General features: G+C 49.3%; 2 protein-coding genes across 13 annotated transcripts in view; both read left to right on the top strand.

Annotated features, from left to right (window-relative positions):
- Positions 1-4,693, top strand: part of Mmd2 (monocyte to macrophage differentiation-associated 2) — a 45,457-nt gene extending 40,764 nt beyond the window's left edge. For all 3 annotated transcript variants that reach the window (XM_006504753.4, NM_175217.6, XM_011240988.3), the window contains 2 exons: positions 239-308; positions 3,232-4,693. In XM_006504753.4, the coding sequence (XP_006504816.1) occupies positions 239-308; positions 3,232-3,435 (274 nt within the window). In that variant the 3' untranslated portion in view covers positions 3,436-4,693. The remainder of the gene's footprint in view (positions 1-238; positions 309-3,231) is intronic.
- A 12,381-nt stretch (positions 4,694-17,074) lies between these two features.
- Radil (Ras association and DIL domains) overlaps positions 17,075-27,500 on the top strand; it is a 67,304-nt gene continuing 56,878 nt past the window's right edge. For 2 of the 10 annotated variants that reach the window (NM_178702.4, NM_001289588.1), the window contains exons 1-2: positions 17,075-17,193; positions 24,170-24,768. In NM_178702.4, the coding sequence (NP_848817.2) occupies positions 24,234-24,768 (535 nt within the window). In that variant the 5' untranslated portion in view covers positions 17,075-17,193; positions 24,170-24,233. Of the gene's footprint in view, positions 17,248-22,937; positions 23,281-24,169; positions 24,769-27,500 lie in introns of those variants that run through there. The other 8 variants (XR_377158.4, XR_003955637.1, XR_377156.4 and 5 more) reach the window with 6 other exon arrangements.

Below are 27,500 nucleotides of genomic sequence, written 5' to 3'. Positions count from 1 at the left end.
GTTCAGCACAATTGCTGTGGGAGATGATGCTGGGATTAATTAGTAATGTCTGCATAGGCCACACATCGGTGGCACACAACCCCCATTGTCTATTGATGTTGCTGGGTAGAATCTGTGTCAGTCACGCTGAGAAGATCCGCTCTTCTTGCTGTGCTGGTCATCAGCACATCACACATTAGCTGTGCACTCTGACCCTCCGTGGAAGCTCGTCCTCAGGTCACATGACTTGTCTTTCCAGGTACAAGCTTGTGGAGCTGCTTTGCTATGTGGTGATGGGTTTCTTCCCTGCCCTGGTCATCCTCTCCATGGTAAGTCTCACTTGCCCATCATGAGGACTCCAGTCTTATGGAGGGAACACGTACATTAACAAGACCTGTCTCTTGAGACGATCATTAAAGCCCTCTCCTCTGGCAGCAGGGGAAACGGAGGCCCAATGGGTCTATGTGCTCGCCTAAAGGGGCAGAAAACATGTAGATCTCACCGGAGATATGGAATATCCCTTGTGCCTAACTCTGAGGTTAGGCCTCCATATTCTATAAAGGCAACCAGACAGTTCAAGCAAGGCACTGACCATGGTGCATGTCTTGTCATTCCTGCTAGGAAGCACTGGATGTTATGACTACTGTGTGGTTAATATTCAGCTATAGTACTCTTGAGGACTGGGGAATACGCGCGCGCGTGTGTGTGTGTGTGTGTGTGTGTGTGTGTGTGTGTGTTAAAGCCTTGGTGCCTTAGAGCAATTCACAACACCACCTAAAATGTTTTAGTTTAATTTTTGTTGCTGGGACAAAAAGCGCCTTAGAAGGCTGAACTGAAAAGATAGCTCAGAGGTTAAAAACAGTTGCGGCTCTTACAGAGGACCTGTGTTTGGTTCCTAGCACCCACATCAGGTGGTTTGCAAACACCTTTAACTCCAGATCCAGGTGATCTGGTGCCCCCTTCTGGCCTCCATGGACATTGCACACAAATGGTGCACATACCTCCCTGCCCATACACATACACATAACTAAGGATAAAGTCATTTTTATAAAGCAGTTTAGGAAAGAAAGGGTTATAGTCCATCACTGAGGGAAAGTCAAGGCAGGAATTAACAGCAGCTAGTCACATCCATATCAGAAAGAAATGAATGCATGCTTAGAACTCAGCTAACCATCACTACTGTTATACAGTTCAGGACTCAATCCAGAGAATGGTGCTGGTTGTTTTTAGGATAAGTCTTCACACATCAATGTTAATAATCAAGATAATTTCGGGCTGGAGAGATGGCTCAGTGGTTAAGAGCACTGACTGCTCAACTGCTCTTCCAGAGGTTCCGGGTTCAATTCCCAGCAGCCACATGGTGACTTCTGGTATATCTGAGAGTCACTGCTTCTGGTATGTCTGAGAGTCATGTGTAGCCCAGGACACCATCAAATTCCTTATGTGGAATATTCTTCCTTTTTTCAAGGCTGAATAGCATTCTCATGTCCAGCTCTCTTCTCTGTTTGGTTTTGTATTGAGTAAAGCTTGGCCCTGCTCTGTAGCCCAGGCTACCCCCGAGCTCCTCCTTCCTCTGCCTGCTCAGTCCTGTGGTTGCAGGCAGGTGCCACTTGCCCAGTCTCCAAGAGACTTGGTGTCATGGCTGTTTGAGTCATAGAAAGAAAGGGTGATAGAACCTGACTGACCTAAAGAGGATTAAATCCTCTGTGTCAATAAGATGAGGGGCATGAATGTGGCTCCCAGCACCCACATGAGGCAGTCCACAGATACCTGGAACTCCAGCTCCAGGGTGTCTAGCGCCCTCTGCTGGCTTCCTTGGGCACACACACACACACACACACACACACACACACACAATTCCTTTACTCCTCCATTGCTGAAATTCCTTTCCCTGAGAAGATGTAAACATCTATCTTTTCTCCAGGCTAGGCTAACTTGCAAGGCAGTAGGTGATGGCTTATGGGCAGATATGTAGGTGACTTTAAAGCAGCCACACTAAATGTCTGCATCCATATGCATAATGACTCCCGTGTCTGTGTAAATGGAGTCTCCTCCCATAGTCTGTGCCTATATCCTCTAGCCCTTCTCAGAGACTCCACAGCTGTGGGCGATTAGGGCAGAATTGCATATCACTGGTTGGGAGGGATGGCTGGACGCTCAGGTGAGGGTCCCACGTCTCTCCCTGACCCCTCTTTGCAAGAACGAATGTCAGCATTCAGCAAGTCCAGTTGTTGTGATCTTTGTGGAGCAGGCCTAGCCAAAACACCCGAGGATGGCAGTGGGTTGGCTTGGAGGATGGTTCTGGGAAACAACATCCCTCCATCCAGGCCTCCCGCTTTCTGTCTCTGTGGACTTGGCTACTTTGGGACAGTCACATTTAATGGTAGCTGTCCTTTTGTGCCTGGCTTACTTCACTTAGCACTGTGTCCTTGAAGTGCCTCCACACCATTGCTTGTGTCCAAACATTCCATGGCCGAGTAACATTCCATGGTATGGGCACACTAACTGACTCTGTATGTGTGTGTTTGTGTGTGTGTGTATGTATGTATGTGTGTGCACGTGAGTGCAGCAATGGGGACTGAACCCAGGGCATTGCACACTCTAGGCAAGTGCTCTACTGTTTGGCTGTATCCCCAGCCCTCTTCCTCCTCTTCCTCTTCTTCCTTCTCTCCTTCCTCCCCCTCCTTCTCTTCCTCCTTTTTTTCCCCTGCCCCTCCTCCTTCTTTTTGTAGGGTCTCAATATTTAGCTTAAGTTCCCCCATGAACTTCCTATATGACCCTATTATAAAAGTAGCTTTTGCCGGGCGTGGTGGCACATGCCTTTAATCCCAGCACTTGGGAGGCAGAGGCAGGTGGATTTCCGAGTTCGAGGCTAGCCTGGTCTACAAAGTGAGTTCCAGGACAGCCAGGGCTATACAGAGAAACCCCGTCTCTAAAAAACCCCCCAAAAAAGTAGCTTTGAGATTTGGGGGTCAGTCTGTTTGTTGAGACAGAGCCCTATGTTGCCCAGGCTGACCCTAGACTGCTAATCCTGCTGCATTTGCCTTCTCCCAAGTGCTGGGCCTCTGAGAGTCCAGTTTGCCATCATCAAGCAATTGCAGGTTTGGGAAATTGAGGTGGGAATATTTGATAGCACTGTGTTGAGTCTTCCTAGGGGATCTGCACTTGCCCTCCACTTGTCTGTCTTTTTGTCTGGGTGGCGGGGAATGACTGCTCTCCCTCTGACTTGACTCCAGTCCTTTTCTTCAACAGCCCAACACTGATGGCATCTGGGAGCTGATGACAGGAGGGGCTTTCTACTGCCTGGGCATGGTGTTCTTTAAGAGTGATGGAAGAATTCCCTTTGCCCATGCCATCTGGCACCTCTTTGTGGCATTTGGTGCTGGTACCCACTACTATGCCATCTGGAGGTACCTCTACCTGCCCAGCACACTGCAAACCAAGGTGTCCAAATGAGTGGCCCAGACTCCATGGGTCATTTGGACTTTGGGATCAAAGCAACATGGGAAGTGAACTGTGCCAAGATCTGCCTGTCTTTTCCTGGATGGAATTCTTCATGGGTCTAAGGAACCTTTCAGTGACAACAAGACCACCTTTTGAATCCCCAACAAGGAAGAAAACATTTAGCCCTTTCTATGGAGGAGAAATTAATTCAGTACTGTGTTTCTACTTTAGACAGTTTTTTTTTTTTTTTTACTATAACCAATATTAACATCTTCAGAAAAGGGCCAAACAGGGAATGACCATCCAGAAGGTAATTTTTAAAGTTCTGAGGGCCTCCCTTTCTGCTTCAGGAGAAAGTGATTAGCATTATAGATGATCTATGGGGAATATCCCTGACCATGGTAGGCATCACCAATCAATTGCAGCACGCATGTAGCAGTAGAATTCAACATAGTGTCCCATGCAGACATTACTAATTGATTCTGTGCTCATGATGGAACCTTTTGGCTGGCCTGGTGTGTTAGGAGACAGGATCACAGAATAACTATTAGAAGTCACTGTATGTAGGAGCATGCTTATCTCTGGGCACCATTACCTTCTACTCCCTTCTGTCCATATTTGAGGAAGTTCTTTAAGTGAGCTCTTTGGAGGCAGTGCAGGGAGACCAAGGCATACATTCCAAACAGGTCCTGACACTCTGTTCCGCCATGGTTGGCTCTTGGTTCTAGAGGAGCTGAGATCTGGGATGAAGATGCTGATACCTGGCCATTTTTTCTCATCTCAAAGAATCTGGAGAAAGGATGCTGTGTTCACCAGAGGGGCTTTTCCTCAGTGTCAGGAAACGGCTCTCGGAGGCCCCTCAGATGGCCCTAGGAGCAGGGTCTTCCTCTATCAGAATGGGTGGAATATCTTCATCCCTCAACCTCTGAAGTGACCTGTCAGCTAAGAGCATGGCTCCCAGGGGCCTGTCCTCAGCCACCTCTATTCCTGGGCTAGCCTCATCCTAAGATGCCACATGGACACTGGCTGAGTATTGAGCAGCTGGCCTGGCTCCTGACCTGAACTGACATCTCAGACTCTCTGCAAGAGTCTGCTGGAAATCCAAGGTCTTGTTCAACAACTGCCAGCCAGATGGGTGTGGGCAAGGGTGTGCCAAGACAGGGTGCCTTATACTTTGTTCTAGTGCATTCCAAGGTGTTTCAGGGCTTCAGCACCTGGAATCCCATATGTCAAAGCCAGTATTAAATCAAGTTTATGCATTCCTCAGAAAGATGGAGCCAGTGAGCTTTAAGATTGGTTTTGTCTAGCCTGCTTGTGTACATGCGTGTCTGTCTGTATGAACATGTGTGACTCTCTCTCTCTCTCTCTCTCTCTCTCTCTCTCTCTCTGTGTGTGTGTGTGTGTGTGTGTGTGTGCAGGACTTCCGGACCCTGATAACCATCTTGGGTAACCCTGCCCCATGGATTTCCCCTGTATTTCCTCCAGCTCGGGGTCAGGGTTCAGAGAAGAGGACCATATTGGAGAGTGGTGGCTGCTGACTGGGATGGGACCCTCATAACTGGCCTCCCCACCCACCCCCGGGCCTGAGGCTGCGGGGAGTGGGGCGTCTGGAATGCTGTGTCGGAATGCCCCAGGTGTGGTGCAGTCCAGACCAAGAAAAGCATCTGCTGTTAGGATGCCAATGGGGACCAGGGAGGTTCCCAGCAACAGTGATGGAGCCTAAGTCACTGGCTTGGCACTTCAAAGAGATCACATGGCCTCTGCTGAGCTCTTGAGTTGAACAGCTCCATTTCTTTGTGACTTTGGGCTGGGCATTTATTTGAATTGTCCTTAGACAGTCACCCCACAGGGGGTCTCTCTCCTACCCAACTCCTATTCATCCTTCAAAGCCCAAATACACGCTGAGGACTTTGTAATATTTGTTTGACTCTGGGGCTATCTATCCTCTGCATCCCTTATTCCTGGTGCTCATCAGCACCACAGCTCAGAGCCCTGTCTGTCACTCAGGTACCTGTCACTCGGGTACATATGCTGCCCCTGGAGGGCAGGACTATCTTGCTAGATCTGGCATCAAATCTGGCCTTTCCCATTGGCAAGGATTTAGGCCAGGCCCCTGCTCTCTGTGGCAGGTGTCCCCAGCTATAAAACAAAGTAAGCGAGACAGCATCTCACATGGGAGCCGGAGACACGGCTCAGCAGTTAAAAGCACTTCCTGCTCTTCCAGAGGACCCGGGTTTGATTCCCAGCACCCATGGCAGCTCATAACCGTTTCTAATTCCCTTTTCAGGAGATCTGACACCCTCTTTTGGCCTCTGCGGGTGCCAGGCATGCATCTGGGGCACAGACATACGTGACGGCAAAGCACTCACACAAATAAAGATAAAGAAATAAATAAAAATTGAGATCATATCACTGTATAAGGCTGCATGAAGAAAGGAACAATAAATACACAGAGGGGCTGGTGGGATGGCTTAGAAGGTAAGGTGCTAGCTGTCAAGCCTAATGACCTGAGTTCAAGTCCCCAGGCCCACAGTAGGAGAGAATGGACTTCTGCAAGCTGTCCTTTGCCTTACACATCCACCCATCCATCCATACATACATACATACATACATACATACATACATACATATATACACACATAAATAAATAGTTGTGTTATTAGTCTAATTACCCCATCTTTGATTATTCAGTTCTCAGATAAAAGACACATACAACCTTTATATTTATAATAAGCCTTTATTAGTGCTAATGCCAGGCAGATGCCTACCCTCTATGCTATTAAAATCTATTTCCTATTGATAACCCTGAATTATTACTTACCATGTTTCATCTGGGCTGCTCTGAACTCCAGTTAGCCAGCCCTCAGGACCATGCTTTCTTCCTTTCTTTTCTTTCTTTATTTCTTTTTAAAAAGATTTTATTATTTATTTCATGTATGTGAGCACACTGTAGCTGTCTTCAGACACATCAGAAGAGGGCATCAGATCCCATTACAGATGGTTGTGAGCCACCATGTGGTTGCTGGGAATTGAACTCAGGATCTCTGGAAGAGCAGTCAGTGCTCTTAACTGCTGAGCCATCTCTCCAGCCCATGGCCATGCTTTCTTGACTCCTAACCCATGGTGCCTTTCTCCTCTTTCCACCTTCTCTACCCCCCCCCCCACTTTGTGGTCTCCTCTGACCCGCAAGTCCTGGAACACCAAGCCCCACCTATCTCTCACCTGCCCAGCTATAGGCTGTAGGCATCTTTATTCACCAATCAGAAATAACTTGGGGGCAAGGTCACAGAGAAACACTTGGGTCTACATGCAGACTCTCTTGTCTCTGGAACAACCAGGCCTTGAGGGCCCACACTTCGCATTATAATACCTAGCAACAGACCAACCTCAGAACTAACCAAGGAACAATTCATTAATGGTGAAATTTAACTATGGGTAACACTTGGGGACATCCTGAAAGGCCTTAGCCACGCTTCCTTCCCTTGCTCCAGTTCTAGACACATTGCCGATAATTTAGCATCATTGAAGAAAGGGAGTTTCCCAGGATTCCACTGCACCCCAGCTCTGACTCCAAATGTTGCTCTATCAACTGAACAGCAGAGCAGGAAAAGATATTCCCATGGTTCAGTGCTTCCAGCTCTGCCCCAAGAGGATCCTGGGTGATGTACCAGGTGTGTGGAGGCAAGGGACTGGCTGGACCCTAGATGCCAGCACTCCAATATGGGCGTGTCCCAAAGAGCCACTCAGACTGGAAGTGTGAGCAGGGCTGGGTGGCTTTCCCATGGGGAGGCTGGGGAGGCCCTGGGTGACAGGAAGAGGGAACAGCACTAAGAACTGAAAGTGACCTGGGTCTCATTGTCCAGTGAAGCTTGGGGGAGGCTGGGTCCTTGTGTAGCAACACAGAATGATGCGTGGGGATAGAAGCTAGCAGGGAGCCCTCCACTCCCCCCTCTTTCTGCCTACCCAGTTTTGCCCTGTTCCCCCTCCCCATTTCTGTCCTCACCCCTCCTTTTCCTTTCCCCCTTTCCTTTTCTTCTTCCTTTCTTCTTTTCCTCCTTTTCTTCTTCTCCTTCTCCTCCTTCATCTTCTCCTCTCTCTCCCTCCCTCCCCCTTCTTTCTTTCTTTCTTTTTTTATAGACAGGATCAGGGTCACATGCAGCCAAGAATAACCTTGAATTCCTGATTCTCCTGCCTGTATCTCCCAGGATTGGGATTATAGGGGTGCAGCGCCACACCCAGTTTATGCAGAGCTGGGGATACAGGCCCGGGCTTCGTGCTTGTCAAGCAAGAAGAACTCTACAGGCTCAGCCACGCCCTCACTTCCCAGCTCTCTTCTCCCTCTAAGTCTGCAAACAAACGCTGCAGGCTTCCTCTGGAGCCCTGCCTGAGTCCAGCAATGAGGAGGCAGAGACAGGAGGATTCCGGGCATTCGCTGGCCAGACAGTATGGCTGATCTGGTGAACTTCAGGTTCAGTGAGAAAACTTGTCTCAAAAAAATAAGGTGGAGGCCTGCAAGATAGCTCAGCCTGCAAAGGCCCTTCACGCCAATGCCAGTGACCTGAGTTCAGTCCCTGGGACCCACAGGATGGAAGGGAAAGACTGATCGTCCCCTCCCCCCACAGGGTCTCTAAACGTTATCTTTTGACCTCCACATGTGAGTCACAGTGCAGTTCCCCACCCTCAATATAAAAAAAAAAATGTGATTGAAAAAAAAAAACATGGAAAGTGACTGAAGGAAGTGTCTGATAGTGACCTCTGCCCTGTGTGCACATGTGCACACATCTCATACCTGCACACCTATGTGCACACACATGAACATAGACATACCCCTAAAATGAAAACCAATTTAACGGTAATGACAGAAGATTGGGGTTTGAATACAGAGAGGTGTTTGTTTATTTCATTTTATTTTTTATTAATTAATTTACTTTACATCCCTGTGCGTGATCCCCCTCCCTCTTCTCCTTCCAATCCCTCCCTCTCACTTCACTCCCTCCTCCCTCTCCCCTTTCTACTCAGAGAAGTAACCAGGCAAGACTTCCAGTGGAGGGATGGGGACACCAACCCACTCACAAAACCTTTGACTCACAATGCGTCCTGCTTACAAGATGTGCAAGGATAAAGATGGAGCAGAAAGTGGGGAAGGGCCAACCAATGACTGGTCCACTGGAGACTCTTCCTATGGGAGAGAGCCCACCCTGGCATATTAATGATAACCTCCTGTATTTGCAGACAGGAGCCTAACAGAGAAGTACTTACTCAGCTGGCATTTGGGGATAGATCTGGGGCCTTCGGGATCAGGCATGTCACCATCGTCTGTGACAGCTCTCTGCACGTGAATCCCTCCTCTGGAAATCCCTCCTGGAAAGATCCTCATTTCTCTGCATCACCACCCACCTTCAGGGTTTTCCTGCTGTGAACAGACACTGTGACCAAGGCAACTCTTATAAGGACAACATTTAATTGGGGCTGGCTGACAGGTTCAGAGGTTCAGTCTGTCATCATCAAGGTGGGAAACATGGCAGCATCCAGGCAGGTATGGTGCAGGAGGAGCTGGGAGTTCTACATCTTCATCTCAAGGCTGCTAGCAGAATACTGACTTCCAGGCAGCTAAGATGAGGGTTTTAAGCCCATGCCCACAGTGACACACCTACTCCAACAGGGCCACTCCTCCTAATAGTGCCACTCTTTGGGCTGAGCATACTCAAACCATCACAATATGTATATGTATATTTTTGTGAGTATACATGAATATATGAAAATATTTGAATATATGAATATGCATATATGAGCATATATGAACATGCATATATGAATACATACACATATACATATATATATAGTCTTGCTGTGTAACTCTGGATGGCCTCGAACTCACTGTGTAGACCAGGATGGCTCAAGCTCACAGGGCTTCCCTGCCTCTGCTTGGGTTTAAAGATATGCATCACCATACTTAGCTAAAACTATTCTTATTTGCTCTTTGACACATGCATAGGTGCATTAGGGGGTATTTTGATGACATGCACCCATTGCCTTCTTTCAACTCTCTCTAGTCAGATGTCATTTAAGGTCCATAGGCAATTACCAGTGGCTAAGCCACTGAGGAAAACGGCTCACCTTCCCCCACAGCTTTTCAGGGAGGGAGGGAGGGAGGGAGGGGTGTGGCCTCAGCAGCCACCCCACCCCCCACGGTGGAACCTGGATGGGCTGATCCCATACAACAGTTTTATTTATTTGACTGAGAATGGCTTCTCCATCTGCCCAAGTGCAGGCAGGTGTCATAGAGGTGTCATCAGGCCTGGCAGCAGAGGCTTTGCACAAGCTCATATGGCGAGGTCTGGACTTCCACACGTCCTCCATCTCTCAAGAAAGAACTGAATTCTCGGAATTCAGAAGAATAAGGGGGCAGGTGGAGCCAATCTGATCTGAATCTCACCCAGCCTGAAGTCACAGGTCACTTGCCAACATGCAGGCAATAACAGTTCTTCCGTGTAGGCCTCTGTGTGTTTGTTACACACCATTATTACAGCGTTAGCTGACTGTTGCACTATTGGTATCTCATTGTTTATAATGAGCTCTTCACAGCAGCATGAAAAATATTTTTATATGTGCATGGTGTATGGGGGTGGGTGGGGCCGTGGGCCCATGCCTGCATACAGGGAGCAGAGGAAGATATTGGGTGTCCTGCTTTACCACTCCCCATATTATTCCTTTGAGAATAAGCCTTAAGCTAGGCTAGGAACCAATGACTCATAGTGACTGTTCTGTCTCTGGTCCCCACGGTGCTGGATGAGGGTTACAGGTGTATGTGTGCACACAGCCCTTTACATGTGTGATAAGGATTTGAATTCAGGTCCCCATGCATGCGCAGCAAGTGCCCTTGCCCAGTGAGTCACCTCCCCAGTCCCCAGAGTAAATTCCTTGAGGCTACCTTGCTTGGTGTTCTAACCCTGGTACCCTGTCTGTTACCAGTGGCAGGCAGCACTGGATTTTTAACCAAATCTAACTGCTGACATCTGTCCTTCATCACCGCTGTCTTCCTAGGAGCCTGTTCTTTTTGTTTCTGGAAAAAAATCTGTCCTTTAAGGAGACCTGATACAGCAAGGGCTCATGAAAGCCTTTGCCTGACAGTCGCCGGGCTCTGCCTCCCCCTAGTGGCCAAAGATGGCAGGTCACTACTCCATCGCCACTCCCCACTCCCCACCCTCCGGGTGTGTGTGTGTGTGTGTGTGTGCGCGCGCGCGTGCGTGCGTGCGTGCGTGCGTGCGTGCGTGCGTGCGTGTGTGTGTGTGTGTGTGTGTGTGTGTGTGTGTGTGTGTGTGTGTGTGTGTGTGTGTGTGAGATAGTCCTCTGATTGTCTAGAAAAGCCCGCACAATATCTCTGGTTCTTAAGTTTGCCCCCTTAATGAGGTTAAAGGTTAACCACTGATAAACTGTCAGCCCTAAACTATGACTGAAAACTGCTCTAAAAAAATGTATAAAAGGTTTGTGTTTTAGCTACTCGGGGTCGCTTCTATCCTGATTTCAGGACGACCCCAGCATGCTGGATCAATAAACCTCTTGCGTTTTGCATCGATCTCCGTCTCTGAGAATGGGACATCCCAGACGGACATAAGGCTTTTTGGGTCTTACAAGGTCAACATCAAGTGTCTTCCTCAATCATTATCTTTTTTTTAATTTAAATTAAAAATTTTAAATTCCTATTTATTATTGCTCCAGAGCACAAACCAACTTTTATTTAGTTGCTTTTCGTTAGTTTAAATGCAGGAAGGGTAGAGCATTCCATGGATGCTGTGCCAGAAGCCTTGGCAGGAAGGTTGCGTCCGAAGTTGGCGTGGACCATACAGCTGTTTCTGTGGGCCTGAGTTCCCTCTCCCCAGAGAACTCTCACTGGGTTTGCCCTCTGGAGTCACTGTTTTGTTTTTGTTATTGTTGTTTCTTTTCTTTTCTTTTCTTTTCTTTTCTTTCCTTTTCTTTTCTTCTCTTTTCTCTTCTGTTGTTTTTGTTGTTGTTGTTTTGTGCTTTCTACACATGAGCACATCTCTTGCCTAAGAATTTATCATCTATAATATAAACATCTTCATTTTTTTTTTCCGAGACTGGGTTTCTCTGTGTATCTTTGGCTGTCCTAGAACTCATTCTGTAGACCAGGCTGACCTCAAACTCACAGAGATGTGCCTGCCCCTGCCTCCTGAGTGCCGGGATTAAAGGCGTGCGCCACCACTGCCTGGCAAGCCGTGCGCTCTTGGCTTCTGGAGACTTTGCTTATAGCCAGCAAATGTGTCCTTGCACCACAGCCTTCTGGGAGATTTGTCTTTTAGAAGTCCTGTTCCCATCAGGCCTCCATGGTGCAAAGATGGCAGAAAGAGGAAGGCAAGGCTCTAAATCTTTATTTTGTGTGTGTCAGGGTCTCACTATGTGATCCAGCTGGAATTCCTGCTTCAGGGTCTGACTACGGAGCCCCTTTCTCCAACTAGACCCCACCTTCCACTTTATCCTACCTCCTGATACCATTGAAAGGCTCTTGCTAGCCTGAGCGTGGCACACACAGGCCCCAGCATGGCAAACGTGTCACAGGCAGCTTTTTACCTATTACCCTTCTCCCCATTTCCCTTTTTCCTGCTAAACCATTAGATTACATTCCTAAAGCTAGCCACCAAGGTCCATGCTCTTACTTGGCAGCTCACTGCCAAGCTCATTGCCAAGGTCTGACCACTAATGCGCTGAAGTCCAGCAATCAAAATTTCCAATGGCAGTTGACTGGCTCTCCCTTACCCAGGGGTTTCCCTCTTTTCCTTTATAAGCTGTCGTTTGCCTGTGGGCCATATCTGTTTCCTTGACATCCAGAGACAGTCCTTTGTCCCTCCGGGCACATATCCCTGCCCTCTCTTCCTTCTTCCTTTTCCCCTTCCTCCTCATTCTCTGTCACCTGTCTTTGTCTCTTGTTCCCTGCCCTTTGCCCCTCTGGGACAAATAAACCTCCTTTGCACTGAGAACTTGGTCTTGGTGTGCCCTGGGCCATTCCTTCCTTTCAGCCATCCTATTGTGACTCCTTCCAGGGGTTGATTAATCCATCCGGTGGGCAGATGGTTCAGTGGGTAAAAGCACTTACTACATAAACAAGAGGCCTTGCGTTGGATCCCCAGGGCCGGTGTAAAAGCCAGATGCACAGGACAGTTGTCTGTAATCCCAGGAAAGCTGTGGGAAGATGGGAGGTGAGGTTGGGGGGGAAGGGGGGGGCTGGCCAACTAGCTTGGGATCACTGGAAAACAGCAGAGGGATCCTGGCTCAGATAAGATGAACTGTGAGGACCAAAGTTTGAAATTATTCTGTGACCTCCACAAACACACTGGGGCACAGGCGTGCTTATAGTCACATGTAGCACTCACACGCAAAACAGACCAACCAACCAACCACCAACTAACCAACCAACCAACCAACAGACCAACAATTCATTGACTAAATCAGCACCCTCAGGATCTAGTCAACTCCCCAAAGCTCCAGAGGTCACTATGGCTTGCCTTCAGGACCAAGCCCTCCATACTGTGTGGCTGTAATAGCCTAGGGTTATGGAGAAAGCGTCGAGGGAGCTTCAACTTCTGATACCCCAAACACTAGGGCAGGAGTTGGCTATCTCCCCACTCCCAACCTAATGCCACAAAGCCAGCTCTCCCACCACCAACCCTAAGAAGAATGCTTTACCCTGACAGTTATCAGGCTTCACCTCTTCCCCCCACCCCCTACACCTCACTCCAGCCTAGACCCTATAGCCGCTGAGTATGTTGATGAAGCAGCTTCTAACTCCTCTGCCCCGGCCAATTGTACACGGCCACGCTAATCTTGTCCCAGAGACGCTAGCCACCTCCCTAGGGGCATACATACCCCTTTCCCCCCTCCCAATGAATGAACAAGTTCTTCGAAGCTGTTCCCAGGTGTGCTCATCGCCCCTGCACTCATCACCTACAGAGCGATCCTGCAGTGCTCCCTGCAGTGCTCCCACTCATGCAGGCTAAGCTTTGCTCCCTCCAGCCCAGCCTGGCTATCCCAAGGGAGAAGTGGACACAGGTCGGCACCATACATGATCCCTTTTGGTAAGCTCCATCTCCAGTGGGACTGGCTGTTAAATGTCAGCCAGAAAGTCAGTCAGGGCAGGGACTAGGACTCCGCGTGGGGGGAAACCCAACCCAGCACAGTTCACAGACATGTATGCATGGCTGTGTGCCCCTCTTTTTCCCTCAGAGCTGCTTGCATGGCTTCCCAACATGGTGGCCAGCTTATCGCAGGGCAAATGATCCAAGAGAAGGCAAGGGCAGGAGCAAGAGAATCTCTCACTGTGTAACTCCAGAGCCGTAATATCACCGAGACAAGGTTGTGTTGGTTACACAAGCCATGCTGGTTTGACAGCTGAGTCTATGAAGTCACGTGAAAGCCTGGAAGTGTGGCTCATTCTAACCATCTTGGAGGTTAGAATCATGTAAGTAACACTGGATTTTTGTCTTTCAGGATAAACAGGAATTATCTGCTGGTTTACAGGGCTGGAGAGATGGCTCAGCAGTTAAGGGTACCAATTGCTCTTCCAAAGGTCCTGAGTACAAATCCCAGCAACCACATGGTGGCTCACAACCATCTGTAATGAGATCCAATGCCCTCTTCTGGTGTGTCTGAAGACAGCTACAGTGTACTTACATATAATATAAATAAATAAATCTTTTTTTTTTAAAAAAAGAAGAAAGAAAAAGAAAAGAAAGCTGGTTTACTGGGATGAGCCATGTGCTCCCCTAAAATTCAGATGCTGAAGTCCCAGTACCCCGGAATGTTATTGGAGGTGGGGCCTTTAAGGAGGTAATTTTTAGTCGTTTGCAACTGTCTTCATCACTTTTACATTGCTGGACAGAAACAACTGAAAAGAGGAATACTTTCTTGGCTTATGATTTCAGAGATATCAGTCCTTGGTCACAGGCAGAGCATTGCATTTTCGAGCAAACCCTCATGAGGTAACAGAAAGAAAGCAGCAGACAGAAAGTCTTCAAGGATGACAATCCCTCAAAAGCCTGTCCCCGCGACCTGCTCCTTCTGGCTGGGCTCACTCTATAATGTCTTTACAGCCTTCCGAAATAACACTGCCAAATGCTGGCCACACCTTTGAAACGTAAGCCCAGGGTGGATGTTTCACATTCAATCCACTACAGGCCACAGATCATCAGTCATTTAGTACGTAAATAAACAATCTTAGCTGTGTCCCAGTAAAACTTTACAAAAAGTAGTCCAATCTGGCTCCCATGCTGTATGTAAGCAAACAATTGTAGCTGTGTCCCAATAAAACTTTATTTACAAAAACTGTCCAACCTGGTTCCCAAGCTGCAGTTTGGGGTTCTCTGCAGAGACAGGGGTGGGAAGTTTGGAGGTGGGACTTGGGTCATGGTCTGGGATGTGGCAGAAGGAATATCCAAGCCTGAACCCAGCCTCTCTTCCTAGCTCTGATAACTGCCTCTTCAGGTTTGTTATTGTTTGTAGGAAATTGTATGGAAGTATTCTAGTATATTGTTTGGTTACAGCCTCCCAGGCTGAGGTGCATGAGGAGGCTGGTGTGAATGGGGTGGTGCCCTATAAGGGTGCCCTGTAAGGGTCTATGGGGGGCCAGTGAGGTGGTTCAGCAGGTAAGAGCACTGACTGCTCTTCTGAAGGTCCCAAGTTCAAATCCCAGCAACCACATGGTGGCTCACAACCACCCCTAATGAGATCTGACGCCATCTTCTGGTGAGTCTAAAGTCAACTACAGTGTACTTATGCATAATAATAAATAAATCTTTTTTTTAAAGGTCTATGGGGAGGGTACTAGTTCATCATATAGACAAGCCAAGTCTTAATTGACCTTCAGTCAATGGACTTCTGAGAGACACTACATCCTCAGGAAGAAGTTGAATAGTGGGAACCTTTTAAGAGTTAGTGTGTGTATCCGAGCTGGGCTGGGTAAAGCCCCCAAGCATAGGACCTGACAGAAGAGGTGCTCTGTAAATGTCTGTCCCCTTCCCCTGGTCTCAAACATGGGGCCATTACTTTACAGCAGCGGTTCTCGACCTATGGGCCACAACCCCTTTTGGGATTGCATATCAGGTATCCTGCATACCAGATATTTACATCCCAATTCATAACAGTAGCAAAATTATAAAGTAGCAGTGAAATAATTCTATGGTTGGGGGTTACCACAACATGAGTGTTTTAGTTAGGGGTTCATTGCTGTGAAGAGATGCTATGACCAAAGTAAAAGAAACATTTATCTGGGCCTGCTTACAGTTTCAGAGGTTCAGTTCATTATCATCATGGTGGGAAGCATGGCAGCATCCAGGCAGGCATAGTGCTGGAAGAGGAACTGAGAGTTCTGCATCTCGATCCGCAGGCAGCAGGAGGCTGACCATATGTCATACTAGGTGTAGCTTGGGCATAGGAGACCTCAAAGTCCACCCCCACAGTGACACACTTCCTCCAACAAGACCACACCTCCTAATAGTGGCACTCTCTATGGGCCAAGCATTCAAACACAGAAGTGTATGGGGCCATATCTATTCAAACCACCCAGTGAGGAACTGTATTAAAGGGTTGCAACATTAAGGAAAGTTGAGAACTACTTCTCTACAGTATAGTTCTTGACAAACTGCCCACAAAAAGATATACTTCTCGGGTTAGGGTGTGCAGTTTGAGATCACTGAACATACCAGAGAGAAGTCAAAGCAAAATACATTATTTGGGTCAAGGACCTAGAGCTGATTTGGTCCCATTTTGCATGGTTTAAAGTTAGTCTGCCATAATTTGACTTGTGTTTTTAAAATTCTGGCTGCTTAGGGTTGAAGTGATTCAGTTGGTAGAGCATTTGTATTGCATACATGAGGCCCTTGGTTCGATCCCCAGAACTACATTAACTAGGCATGGTAGTGCAAGCTTGTAATTCCAACACAAGGACAATGGAGGTAATAGCATCAGGAGTGCAAGGCCAGCCTTGGTCACATGGAGTTTGAGGCCAATCTGGCATCTATGAGACCCTATCTAAAATGTAAAATAAAATTCTACGAAGGATACATTAAAATTAAAGAACTGGGGTTAAATGCTGACAACACACACTATATACACGTATGCAATTGTCAATGAATAAATAAAAATATATTCAATAAAATAAAAGTCTGGCCTTCCTGTCCCTGGTCAGTTTCATGCATATTCAGTTATGTACCTGTCCATCTTTGTCCACCCCTCCACCTTCGTCCACTAACTGGGGTGGAGGCCAAACACCACCTACTTGATCATAGAGTACACAACCCCAAAGCAGGGGGGCCCAAGAACAGGCCACGCCCTTCTTTCCTGCAGCCCCGCCCCTTGAGATACCACGACTCGACTTTGGGAAACTAGCCCCGCCCCCTTGCCGAGGCCACGCCCACTCAAAGGCCACACCTCTTAGAGAATCGTTCTTACCGTTGGGGACCAGAAGGGGGCGCTAGCGCACAGCCTATCTTTCTCGGTCGGCCAGGCCCGCCCTAATACATGTGACCCCGCCCACTCGAGGCTCCGTCTCTGCCCATTGGGCGCTGAGGTGTCAAGTTTCTGTTCGTCTCGCCCGACTCCCCGCCCTTAGAGGCTCCGCCCCCAGAGGCCCCGCCCCTTCGGAGGCCTCGCCCTGTCCGTTGCGCGGCCGGCAGGAGGCGCTTCGAGCCGGGCGCCAGCTCGGCTAACGGCGGGCGTGGGAGCCGCGCGCGGGGGACGCAGCTGACAGGCTGCGCTGAGGTGAGTGCGGGGCGCGAGAAGGAAGGTCAGCAGAGGCCGAGGATGGCCCAGGAGGTGCGGCTGGGCCACTGCGGGGACCCGCGGAGGGTGCGGAGACCGCGGGCTGAGACACGGGTGGCGGGGCACGCGCTGGGGCGGGGCCGCGCTGGTCACGGTCCCCACGGCGAGTCCGGGCGCGATGGAGGCAGGCTTGCTCGGTTGCCATGGAAACCGGCGAGCGCACGGGGCCTGGAGCGGCCCGGGGGAGCTGCACCTGAAGGCCGGGTGGGCGCGGGTTGCGTGGCCCCGTGGACTTCCAGGGGCAATCCGGGTTCCGTCACTCGTGGCCAAGGGACCTTTCCAGGCCTCAGTTTACCTGGTAGTGCTTTGGAGGTGCAATCTAACCTGGAACAACCCGAAAGAGCTCAAGGCGGGAGTCCCGCACTCGCCCACCAGGATGGTGGTGACACCCCCGCCTACACCCGTCCCGCATCGCGTCTCCTCCCCATCGGTGTGCCCGCGAGAGGCATTGTTTCTCCAGCTATTTCTGTATCATTTCCAGCCAGTCCCCCGACAAGTGCCGCGCCTGAGACAGATGCTGAGCTGGAGCTCCGAGGCCCTCAAAGGGATCTGGCTTCTGTCCCTGGGGAGCCCTGGGATGGGGGCCTGACAGGCTGCAGACCTGCCCGGCCCAGCCTCTGTCGCCTGTCGAGTGTTTGGTTAATCTGAATTACCAAAAAGAATTTGATTACTGGTGTCTCTCGGTGCTGCGGGCCACCTCTTGTGCATTCCAGAGAGGAGCTTCTCTTTAATCCTGCTGGGAGAAGTCAGTCCCTTTTTGCTAAGTGACTAGCGGCCCAAATGAAACCTGATTGAATTATGCTTGCCTTTAAAGCCGCCCTCCAGCTGGAGCCATAAAGATAGGATTTGTGGATGAGGGGAGGAGGCTAATGCGCCGTCTGCAAAGTTGACTGCTCAGTTTTTCTTCTGTTGGAATGATAATGTGTTCCACATTGTCCTGTTGGAACAGAGACGTCCCTCCACCCATGTCAGCCGTCGTTGACCTCACTGCCTGCCTGGTCTCTGTGACTTAACCTTACTTTTTTTCCTTTTCTTTCTTTTTTCTCTTTTCTTCCTTTCTTTTTTTCTTTTTTAAAAAAGCAGAATCGGAGAACAAGAAAAGAGACAATTTCTGAGGCAGCCACGGCGAGAGCCCTGCGTGTACTCTTGACTCTCTGGGACCTGAGCTGTCCTCAAATGTTTGTGTGTCAGAGGCGAGAATGAGGCAGAAAAAGGAAAAGACAGGTCATACTTCCAGAAAAACAGATCTGGTTACCCAGGGCGTACTCGCCTCTGTAGGACTTTCCCTGAATTCCAAGTGGCCTTTTGAGAAACATTTTTGTCCTGTGTGGACAAACAGGCTCCACTCTTGATTCTGTGATTAGGAAGGAAAGAGGTCTACAAGCCACTCAGGGCCACCTCAGGGCCCACTCTTTAGTGGCCGTGGGGAGGATGGGCATAAAAAAAAAACCCAAACTTTCTGAAAAACCAAGAAGCGAAAGCTCGGCATTCACTGGGACTCGGGGCCCTTGAGGAGAGACGCTGGTGAGGAGTGAGTCACACCCACCCAGGTTCTGTCATCTCCTGCTCTTCACACTTTTCCCAGCTCTGTCTTAGAGTCCCTCCGGACAGGAGGGAGGGGCCACTTCTGAGGCTCCAGTTTGCACCCCGTGACCCCAAGACCCTAGGAGGGGGCCTAGTAGTTACACATTTGTACTTTTCCATTTCTCTTGCCTCTTATTTATTTGTGTTTTGAGTCAAACTGCATAGCCACGGACGACCTTGAACTTTAAAAAAATATATGTTTATTTATTTATTTTTTTACCATGCGTCCACATTTTAAATTTTATAGATTTTTTAAATATTTAAATTAATAATATTACTGTCTGTATATGCATGCACATGCTTAACTGGTGCTCATGAGGCACTCAGGGGACAGCTTTTGGGGAGTCCATCCTCTCTGTCTAGTATGTGAGATGTGGAAACTGAACCCCAGGCTTGGCAGCAAGCACCTTTGCCATCTTGATGGCCTAGTGACCTTGACTTTCTGACTGTCCTGTCTCTACCTTCTGAGTGCTGGGATTACAGGCATGTGCCACCTTGTCTGGTTTAATTATGCCGTGCTGAGAACGGAACCCAAGGCTTCATGCATGCCGGGAACTGAGCTATCATTGCTTTCTTCTAGATAGGGTCTCTCAGCTGCAGTTGGCCTGGAACTCATTATATATCCCGGACAGGCCTTGCCATGCAATCCAGCCATAGCCTCCTGAGTGCTGGAATTATATATGGGCATGCCAACTTCCACTTCTCTCCTCACACTTTCTCTGTTTGTTTGTTTGTTTTTTTGTTTTGTTTTGTTTGTTTGTTTTTTGTTTTTCGAGACAGGGTTTCTCTGTATAGCCCTGGCTGTCCTGGAACTCACTCTGTAGACCAGGCTGGCCTTGAACTCAGAAATCCACCTCCTGAGCCCTCCGAGTGCTGGGATTAAAGGCGTGTGCCACCACGCCCAGGACACTTTCTCTTTTTTACAATGTCTCATGTAGCCCATGCTGGCCTGGGTAGCTGAGGGTAACCTAGAGCTCCTCATGCCTCCATCTCCAGAGGACTGGGATTTCAGGAATGCATCGCCATCCCCGCTTAACATCTCTGTCTTGTTAGAGCAGATCTACAGTTAGACTGTACCAGCCTGCTCAAGATGTACAGCCTGGGTATGAGATGCCTGTTCACATCTGCTTAGGATCTGGGTCTTTTAAACATTGGAGTTTGCTTTGTGACATTTCTCCTGCCTGGGGACAGTTTGGCATTGTGTTTATGTTTACTCCTGGACCCAGACTCCAGAAGCCATGGCTTCTATGGCCACAGGCATCAGTGGCTGAGGCCACATCATTGTGAGGCTCCTCCAGTGAAGATGTCTCCTGTGCTACAGGAAAGTGGCAGGGGGGATGAAGTGTTCTGGAGGGCCGTGTCATCCGAGAATTATTCTGGTCTTGAGGGTCCCAAGGAAGGGGTGTGTATGCATGCAGAGGCCAGAGATTAGTCTTGGGAGAGATTACTCACGTGTTGTTCACCTTGTGTTTCTGAGACAGGCTTGGGACTCTAGCAAACTGGCCAGCCAAGGAATCCAATTGTCTTCTTTTCCCCTGACCTAGATTCACATGAGATCTGGGCATGGAACTTTAATGCCCATGTTTGCATGTGAAGGCACTGTCATGTGTGTGCGTGCATACGTGCATGCGTACATGTAGAGAGAGAGAGGGAGGGATGCATGTGAGCATGTGGGAATGTGTGTACTGGTACCCACCACACAAGTGGAGGCTAGGATCACAGAAGCTGGGAGCTTCCTTGGCAGCCTCCTGTCCAGCACACATTTTCAGATGACACGGCCTTCCACAGCACCCCATTCTCTCCAGCCACTTCTGTGAAGCACAGGGGACAGCTCTGCTGGAGAAGCCATGGCCATGGCGTTCATCCCAAGAGCCACCAGCTCTTCTTACCATACCACTTCCTAACTCCTGTAAGGATGAGCCCAGTTAGTAAGGATGTTGGTAATCAGCAGAGACCATTTTCTCTGCTGTGGTGTATGTGGAAGCCATGGTGTATGGAGCCTGGATGTTATCCCCAGTGCTGAGGATGCAGGCATGTGCTGGCTGCCACGCCCAGCTTTTTCCTTGTGCTAGGGACAGAGCAGCATTCCTATCAGCGGAGCCATCTTGCCAGCTCTTTGAAAATGCTTTTGTTGTGGTTTAAGTGACAGTTCCATGCAGGGGAGCATAGTCAGTTCTAGGCTTCTCAGGGGCAGCCGAGGACACCTTTCTCAGGGGAAGACACACAGTGCCCTAACTTTCTCCACAAGAACCTTTTTTGTTGTTTTTTTTTTGTTTGTTTTGTTTTGTTTTGTTTTGTTTTGTTTTGTTTTCGAGACAGGGTTTCTCTGTGTAGCCCTGGCTGTCCTGGAACTCACTTTGTAGACCAGGTTGGCCTCAAACTCAGAAATCCGCCTGTCTCTGCCTCCCGAGTGCTGGGATTAAAGGCGTGCGCCACCACCCCGGGCAAGAACCTTCTGCTTCCATAGTCTATTTTCTCTGAATCCCAGCTATCTATAGGCAAGTTCAAGTCTCTTATTGGAAGGCGGTAGGAACTACAGACAGGGCAGTTGCTGGTTTCCAGAGCTCTAGCTTGAGTGCATAAAGCTCACAGGCCGGTCCTGCAGAGCTCTGACTCCTCCCACAATGCCCGGCACCTATGTCAGTCTGCTGTGGCTGGGATGTGGACTGGGATGTGGACTGGGATCGGGGGCTGCTTTTTCAGCGTTGTTGGTGATGGGGCTGCTAGTGGGGAGAGGCCTCCCAGAAAGGAGCAGGAAGAAATCAGATCCTCAGAGTCCTTTGGCGTCTGGACAGTTGCATTGTTTGGCTCCCTGTGGGGTCTTTGTTTTGAGACAGGATCTTGCTGTGTTTGTAGCTCAGACTTGGTGAATTGCTTTGTCTGGCCTCCTACACAAGATTCTCCTCTGAGTTGCTGGGAATGCAAGATCACTGTATAGGCAGGACCACATCTGGTCCCTAAGGGTTTGTCTTGTCTTGCTTTATTTTGTTTGCGAGTAGGTCTCTTGTACCCCTTGTACCCGAGGCTGGCCTGAAACTTCCTGTGTAGCTAAGTTGACCTTAAGCTCCGGGTCTCTGCCTTCACCTCCCAGCTGATGTAGGTGTGGGTCACCTACAGGTGCTCTGCCTTACCTAAGTTGGTTTGTTGTTGTTGTTTTGTTTGTAAACTTATTTTGGGTTTTGTTTTTAGATTTATTTTATGCGTATGAGTGTCTTACCGAATGCAGATATGGGCAACACATGTGTGCCTCCTGTCCTCAGAGGTCAGGAAGTCATCAGATCTCCTGGCATTGGAGTTACTTCTGGGTGTGAAATGCCATGCTGGTGCTGGGAACTGAATCCTGGCCCTCTGCAAGAGCGGCACATGCCTTTAAGCCTTTAACCCTCTCTCCAGCCCCAAGAAACTTATTTATTTTACATGTATTGCATATGTACACATACCATGACACATATGTAGAGATTGGAAGACAGTTTTTGGAAGTTGGTTCTCCCCTTCTTTCTCGTGGTCTCTGTGTCAAACTGAGGCCAGCAGACCTGGTGTGCCTTTACCTACCAGGCGGTCCTGTGAGCCCCTGAGGTCTTTTGCAAAGTTCCTTAGATGGTTCTGCTTTAGGCTGCCACTTCTCCAACCCATAACAATGTGGTCAAGTGGAGGCTGGGGACTTAAGTGGAAGTTGGTGACTTAGCTGGACTCAATGTGGCAGGTCTCTGTGGTGCTTTCTCTGGGTCCTGAGTCACTAGCGAGTGTGTTCAACCTTTTGACATTCCAATGTGATGTCATCTACAAAGCAGACACTTAAGCACTGTGCAAAACAAGCAAACCACCAAAAAGCCACATGTTTCAAATAAGCTTACATTTTTTTGTTGGGCATCCTTCATAGCCATTCTTGATTGAATACGGCCTCAGAATTGCAGGTTGGACACACTTGTCTGGATCCTTCTAGAAAACACCCCTCTCTTGGCTCACCAATCTATCTGCCTTTGTCTGTGGTGCAGGAGTTGGGTGTGGTCATCTTTCATCCTGTCTGGTGGCAGAGCTGAAAGTCCCCATTTCCTTCTCTGGACTCTCCAGCCCCTGCAGACTGTTGTGAGGGAGATTGGTAAATTCCACCTCTACATTCCACAGGACGTCACCAACTTTACGATTCTGCAGCACACAGACTCTTCCTGCTCCCTGGGAGTTCCTAGGGAGCCAGCCTCTCTCTGGAGGGGCTTGGGTGGCTGGGTGGCTGGATGTGGTGGGTGGAATGCACACATTCCAAGGATGCTTCCCCCAACAGCCTTGGAGGCCCTCTTTGTGTTGTTCCTTGGGGCCTAATGAACTAGCCCAGCTTCAGTCCTAGGGAAGTATCTCTTCGGTTGGGACCGACTTCGTCCACCAGGGATCTCTTCCAGTCAAGACCAGCTTCCTCCGCCAAGTCATGGGGAGCAGCATTTTCTTGGGGTTTGTGTTTCTGGGGTGTGTGTGTGTGTGTCTGTGTGTGTGCACGTCTGCCCATATGGAAGCCAGGGAAGAACATTAGGTGTCCCAGGCTTATTCTTTGAAGACAGGGTCTCTAACTGAGCCTGGAACTAGGTTGGCAGTCAGTGAACTCTAGCAATCCTCCTGTCTCTACCCCTCACTCACATTGCTGGGTTATAGGTGCATACATAGCCATGCCCAGATTTTTACAAGGGTGCTGGAGACCTGAATTTCAGTCTTTATGCTTGCACAGCAAATGCCCCTACCCACTGGACCATCTCCCCAGTCCCAGGCTTGTGACTTTTTATTATTATTATTATTATTAATTATTATTATTATGGCTGTGGCCGTTTCTCCAGCTCAGCTTGTGTTTGTCTTTTGTTTAATAGACTGTCCTGGACAAAATTGAATTCACAGAGGGTCAGGGCTGTGTTCCCAAGTTGAATGTGGCTTGTTTCTTGTTTGTTGGTTTTCTGGCTTTGACATGGCTAGATAGTGGGCGTGTCCCCCAGGACAGAGAACAAGCCCTACAGATAACTGTGTGCTTGGTCCCTGTCCACCTGCAGTTGCTGCCTCTGTGCCCAGCACTTCTCAGAAGTCATGCAGCCCTAAGGCGGTTACAGCTTACTTAGACTTCCTCCTGCTTCCTGCCAGTGGCTTTCCCTGGAAGCACTAGAGTCTATCAGACTTGCTTTGTCCCTAGCAATTCACAGGCTGACTTGTCAGCGCCATTGCTGGGGTCTGGCTCCAGGTGGTGTGGATGCCTGGATGGTCCAGGACTGTGTCCTCTGCTGGGATGGACTCGTTCGTGTCTCTGTTGCTTTTGATGTCCCTGATACTTGGCCCTAACTGTATCGCTTTGTCCTCTTAGGCTCCAGCCTTCCCCCAGCCACTGGTTGAAATCCTCAGTGGTTATTCATGAAGACGCACCCACCATGTTTTATGGGACTCAGTTGATCATGTCTCCTCCCACCAAGAATAAGCTGAAGCGACAGAGCCAGCTCCTATCCACAATGCTGTCCCGGACACTGAGCTACAAGTATCGTGACCTGGATTCCACCTTCTGCAGCCTAGGTGCCAGTGACGACCCCTCAGAGCTCTCCACGCAGCTCTCGGCCCCCGGGGTCCTCAAGGTGTTTGGGGACAGTGTCTGTACAGGCACCCACTATAAGAGTGTCTTGGCCACTGGCTCCTCCAGTGCCCAGGAGCTGGTGAAAGAGGCACTGGAGCGCTATGCCCTGGACCCTGAGTGTGCTGGCCAGTACGTGCTATGTGATGTTGTGGGCCAAGCTGGGGACTCTGGGCAGCGGTGGCAGGCCCAGTGCTTCCGAGTATTTGGCGACAATGAGAAGCCCCTCTTGATCCAGGAGTTATGGAAACCCCGAGAAGGCTTGTCCCGGAGGTTTGAGCTAAGGAAGAAGTCAGATGTGGAAGAGCTTGCATCGAGGGATGTGGATACCACCACCGCAGGTGAGAAAGGATGGCTACAGGGTGACAGGCAGAGAGAGAAGAACGTGGGGAAGGTGGGAACCAGTGGGGCTGTGATGAGTCACTGTCATGCTCAGAGGTCTGGCTAACCTTACTGGACATGTGCATTAACTGTGAGATGCGTGATGCCCATTCCAATGGCTTCTGCTACGTTCTGTAGTGTGTTAGGCCAGATCCAGCCCTTGGTATCAGGGGCCCGAGGGTTCTCTGTTGTTGACCTTTTAGAGTCCCTCTCAGACGTGTTAGGAATCTTAGGGTAGCTGGATAGAAAGACAAGGGGCTGGAGAGATGACTCTGCAGTCTCTTCCAGAGGTCTTGAGTTCAGATCCCAGCAACCACTTGGTGGCTCACAACCATCTGTGATGAGATCTGATGCCCTCTTCTGGTGTGTCTGAAGACAGCCACAGCATACTTACATATAATAAAATAAATATATCTTTGGGCCAGAGCAAGCGAGGCCGGAGCAAGAAGGAAAAGAAAAAAAAAGAAAGAAAGAAAGACAGACAGACAAGGAAGGATCCTTCCTAGACCCTCTTGACATTGCCAGGTCCAAGAGACTCTGGTGCCAAGTGGCTGCAGGAGGAGCTGCATCAGGTTAGCAGTGCCTCGGGTGGCTGTCACACTTCTTGTGGACTTTAGTAGCAGGGCAGCGTGGCTTGCTCTCGGCCTCAAGGATGTAGTTGGTGGTTTGGTGCTCATTGCTTTATTATTCAACTAACTAGTGGAAAGAAATGAGTTATTTTGCCAGAATTTATTTTTTCAATTACTCAAAGATTAGTTTTTAGTTACCTTTTTTCAAGAAATGTTTTGGATTTATTTTATGTGTATGATGTGGAGGTTAATAGTCAAACTGAGAGTCAGTTCCCTCCTACCATGTGGGTCCCAGGAACCCACATCAGGTCGCCAGGCTTGTGCTGAGAGGGGGGTGGTACACAATGTTATGGTGGTGGTGTGTGTGTGAGGGGGGGTGGTACACAATGTTACGGTGGTGTGTGTGTGTGAGGGGGGGTGGTACACAATGTTACGGTACACTCAGGTCAGGGAGCAACTTTGTGGAATGAGTCCCCTCTTTCCACAGTGGGTTCTGGGAATCCAACTCTGGCTTCAGGCTTATAAAGCAAGCACCTTTACCCCGTGAGCCATTTCCTTGGCCCCACGTGTTGTTTTCAGAGACTTCCTATGGCCAAGGTGTGGTGGGAAACACCTGTAATCCCAGCAGTCAGGAGGCCGAGGCAAGAAGATGGAGAGTCTGTGGCCAGCTTAGGCTGCAAAGTGAGATTCTTCCTTGCCTCGTGTGTGTGTGTGTGTGTGTGTGTGTGTGTGTGTGTGTGTGAGGAAAGAGATGGTCTGGGCTGAAGCTGCATGTGCATGCAGATGTAGGCGTGTACACACGTGCGCACACACATGTACACTTGCACCCAGGACTTTGATATTGGTATGTGGAGAATTACTCTGTTTGTGTTTGCTTGTGTAATGTGTGTGGTGCATGCGTAGGTGTGTGGAACCATGTGTGAACACAGAGGCCGGCCATAGGAGGACTTTAGGTGTCCCGCCTATATCATTCTCCTCCCTATTCCCTTAAGACAGATTCTTGCACTGAGCCTGGAGCTAGGCTAGTTGCCCGGAAGCCTCAGCGGTCTATGTGACACTCTCAATAAGCCGCGCCTAGCATTTTATATGGTGCAGAGGATTTGAACTTATAGTCTTCATGTTTGACTAACAAACATTCTTACTCCCTGAGAGGAGACCTCAGTTCCCCGAGCAACATTTTGGACACTTTTACCCAGAGCAGGCCTGATGAGACCATCAGAGGGGTTGCTCCTGGTGCCTGTGTCCATGGGTTTATCTGTCATTAGGTCCTTATGTTGTGTCACCTGGGTGTGGTAGAGCTTTGGCAAGCCTGTGTATTGGTGGCTACTGACTGCTGTGGGTATACTATGTAGATTTTTCTCTGTCCACTTCATTCATCTCACACTGGCCAGGCCAGAGGAAGTTCCACAGCTCACAGCCTCTCCCGCTTGGTGGCTATGAAAACCTTCTCAATAAAGAGTCCATTCTTCATTGGTCAGGCTGAGTGACCCACTTCTTGGGCCCTAGGGGGTCATGTTACTGCCCAAGCAGGCCCAGCCCGAGGGATGACTTTCCTGCCTGCCATTCTTCTCTGGGTGTGATGAAGGTGCCTTGTGTCTTCTGGCCATGGCAAGGGCTATGTGGATTATGCTAGATTAGTTGTCACAGGAGTGCCCATTTTGCTGTGGCTCCAACCCCCTTTTTGGCAGTCCTGGGGAATTGAACCTAGGACCTCACCCATGCTAGGCAAGCGCTCTGCCACTGAGCTACAGCCTCAGTCTTTGTCCATGCTTCTTACTCAGCATTAAAGCATACTATAGAGCCTCTGCCTAGGTCTGGGGAAATGTAAAGGGAAGAACAGGTCTGGTTCAGTTGGAGAGCCAAGGATGCCCATATAACAGGCACCCAGGTAACACAGCACAGTGACCCAATGATGGACAAACTTGAACTTACTATGCAGGTCAGGCTGGCCTCAAACACACAGAGATCATCCTGATTCTGCCTCCTGAATGCTATGATTAAAGGCATTTGTCACACATCCGGGTTCAGCCCCCTTTTCCTTCCCACAATAGAGGCTACTGCTGTGGGCTTTCAGGAGCTTCTTTCAGGCTTAAGCATTAGAAGCACCAGAATGGCAGATGCCT

This window comes from Mus musculus, chromosome 5 (genome assembly GCF_000001635.26).
Source record: "Mus musculus strain C57BL/6J chromosome 5, GRCm38.p6 C57BL/6J".
Taxonomy (NCBI): domain Eukaryota; kingdom Metazoa; phylum Chordata; class Mammalia; order Rodentia; family Muridae; genus Mus; species Mus musculus.
This window is presented reverse-complemented; position numbering and strand designations above follow the sequence as displayed.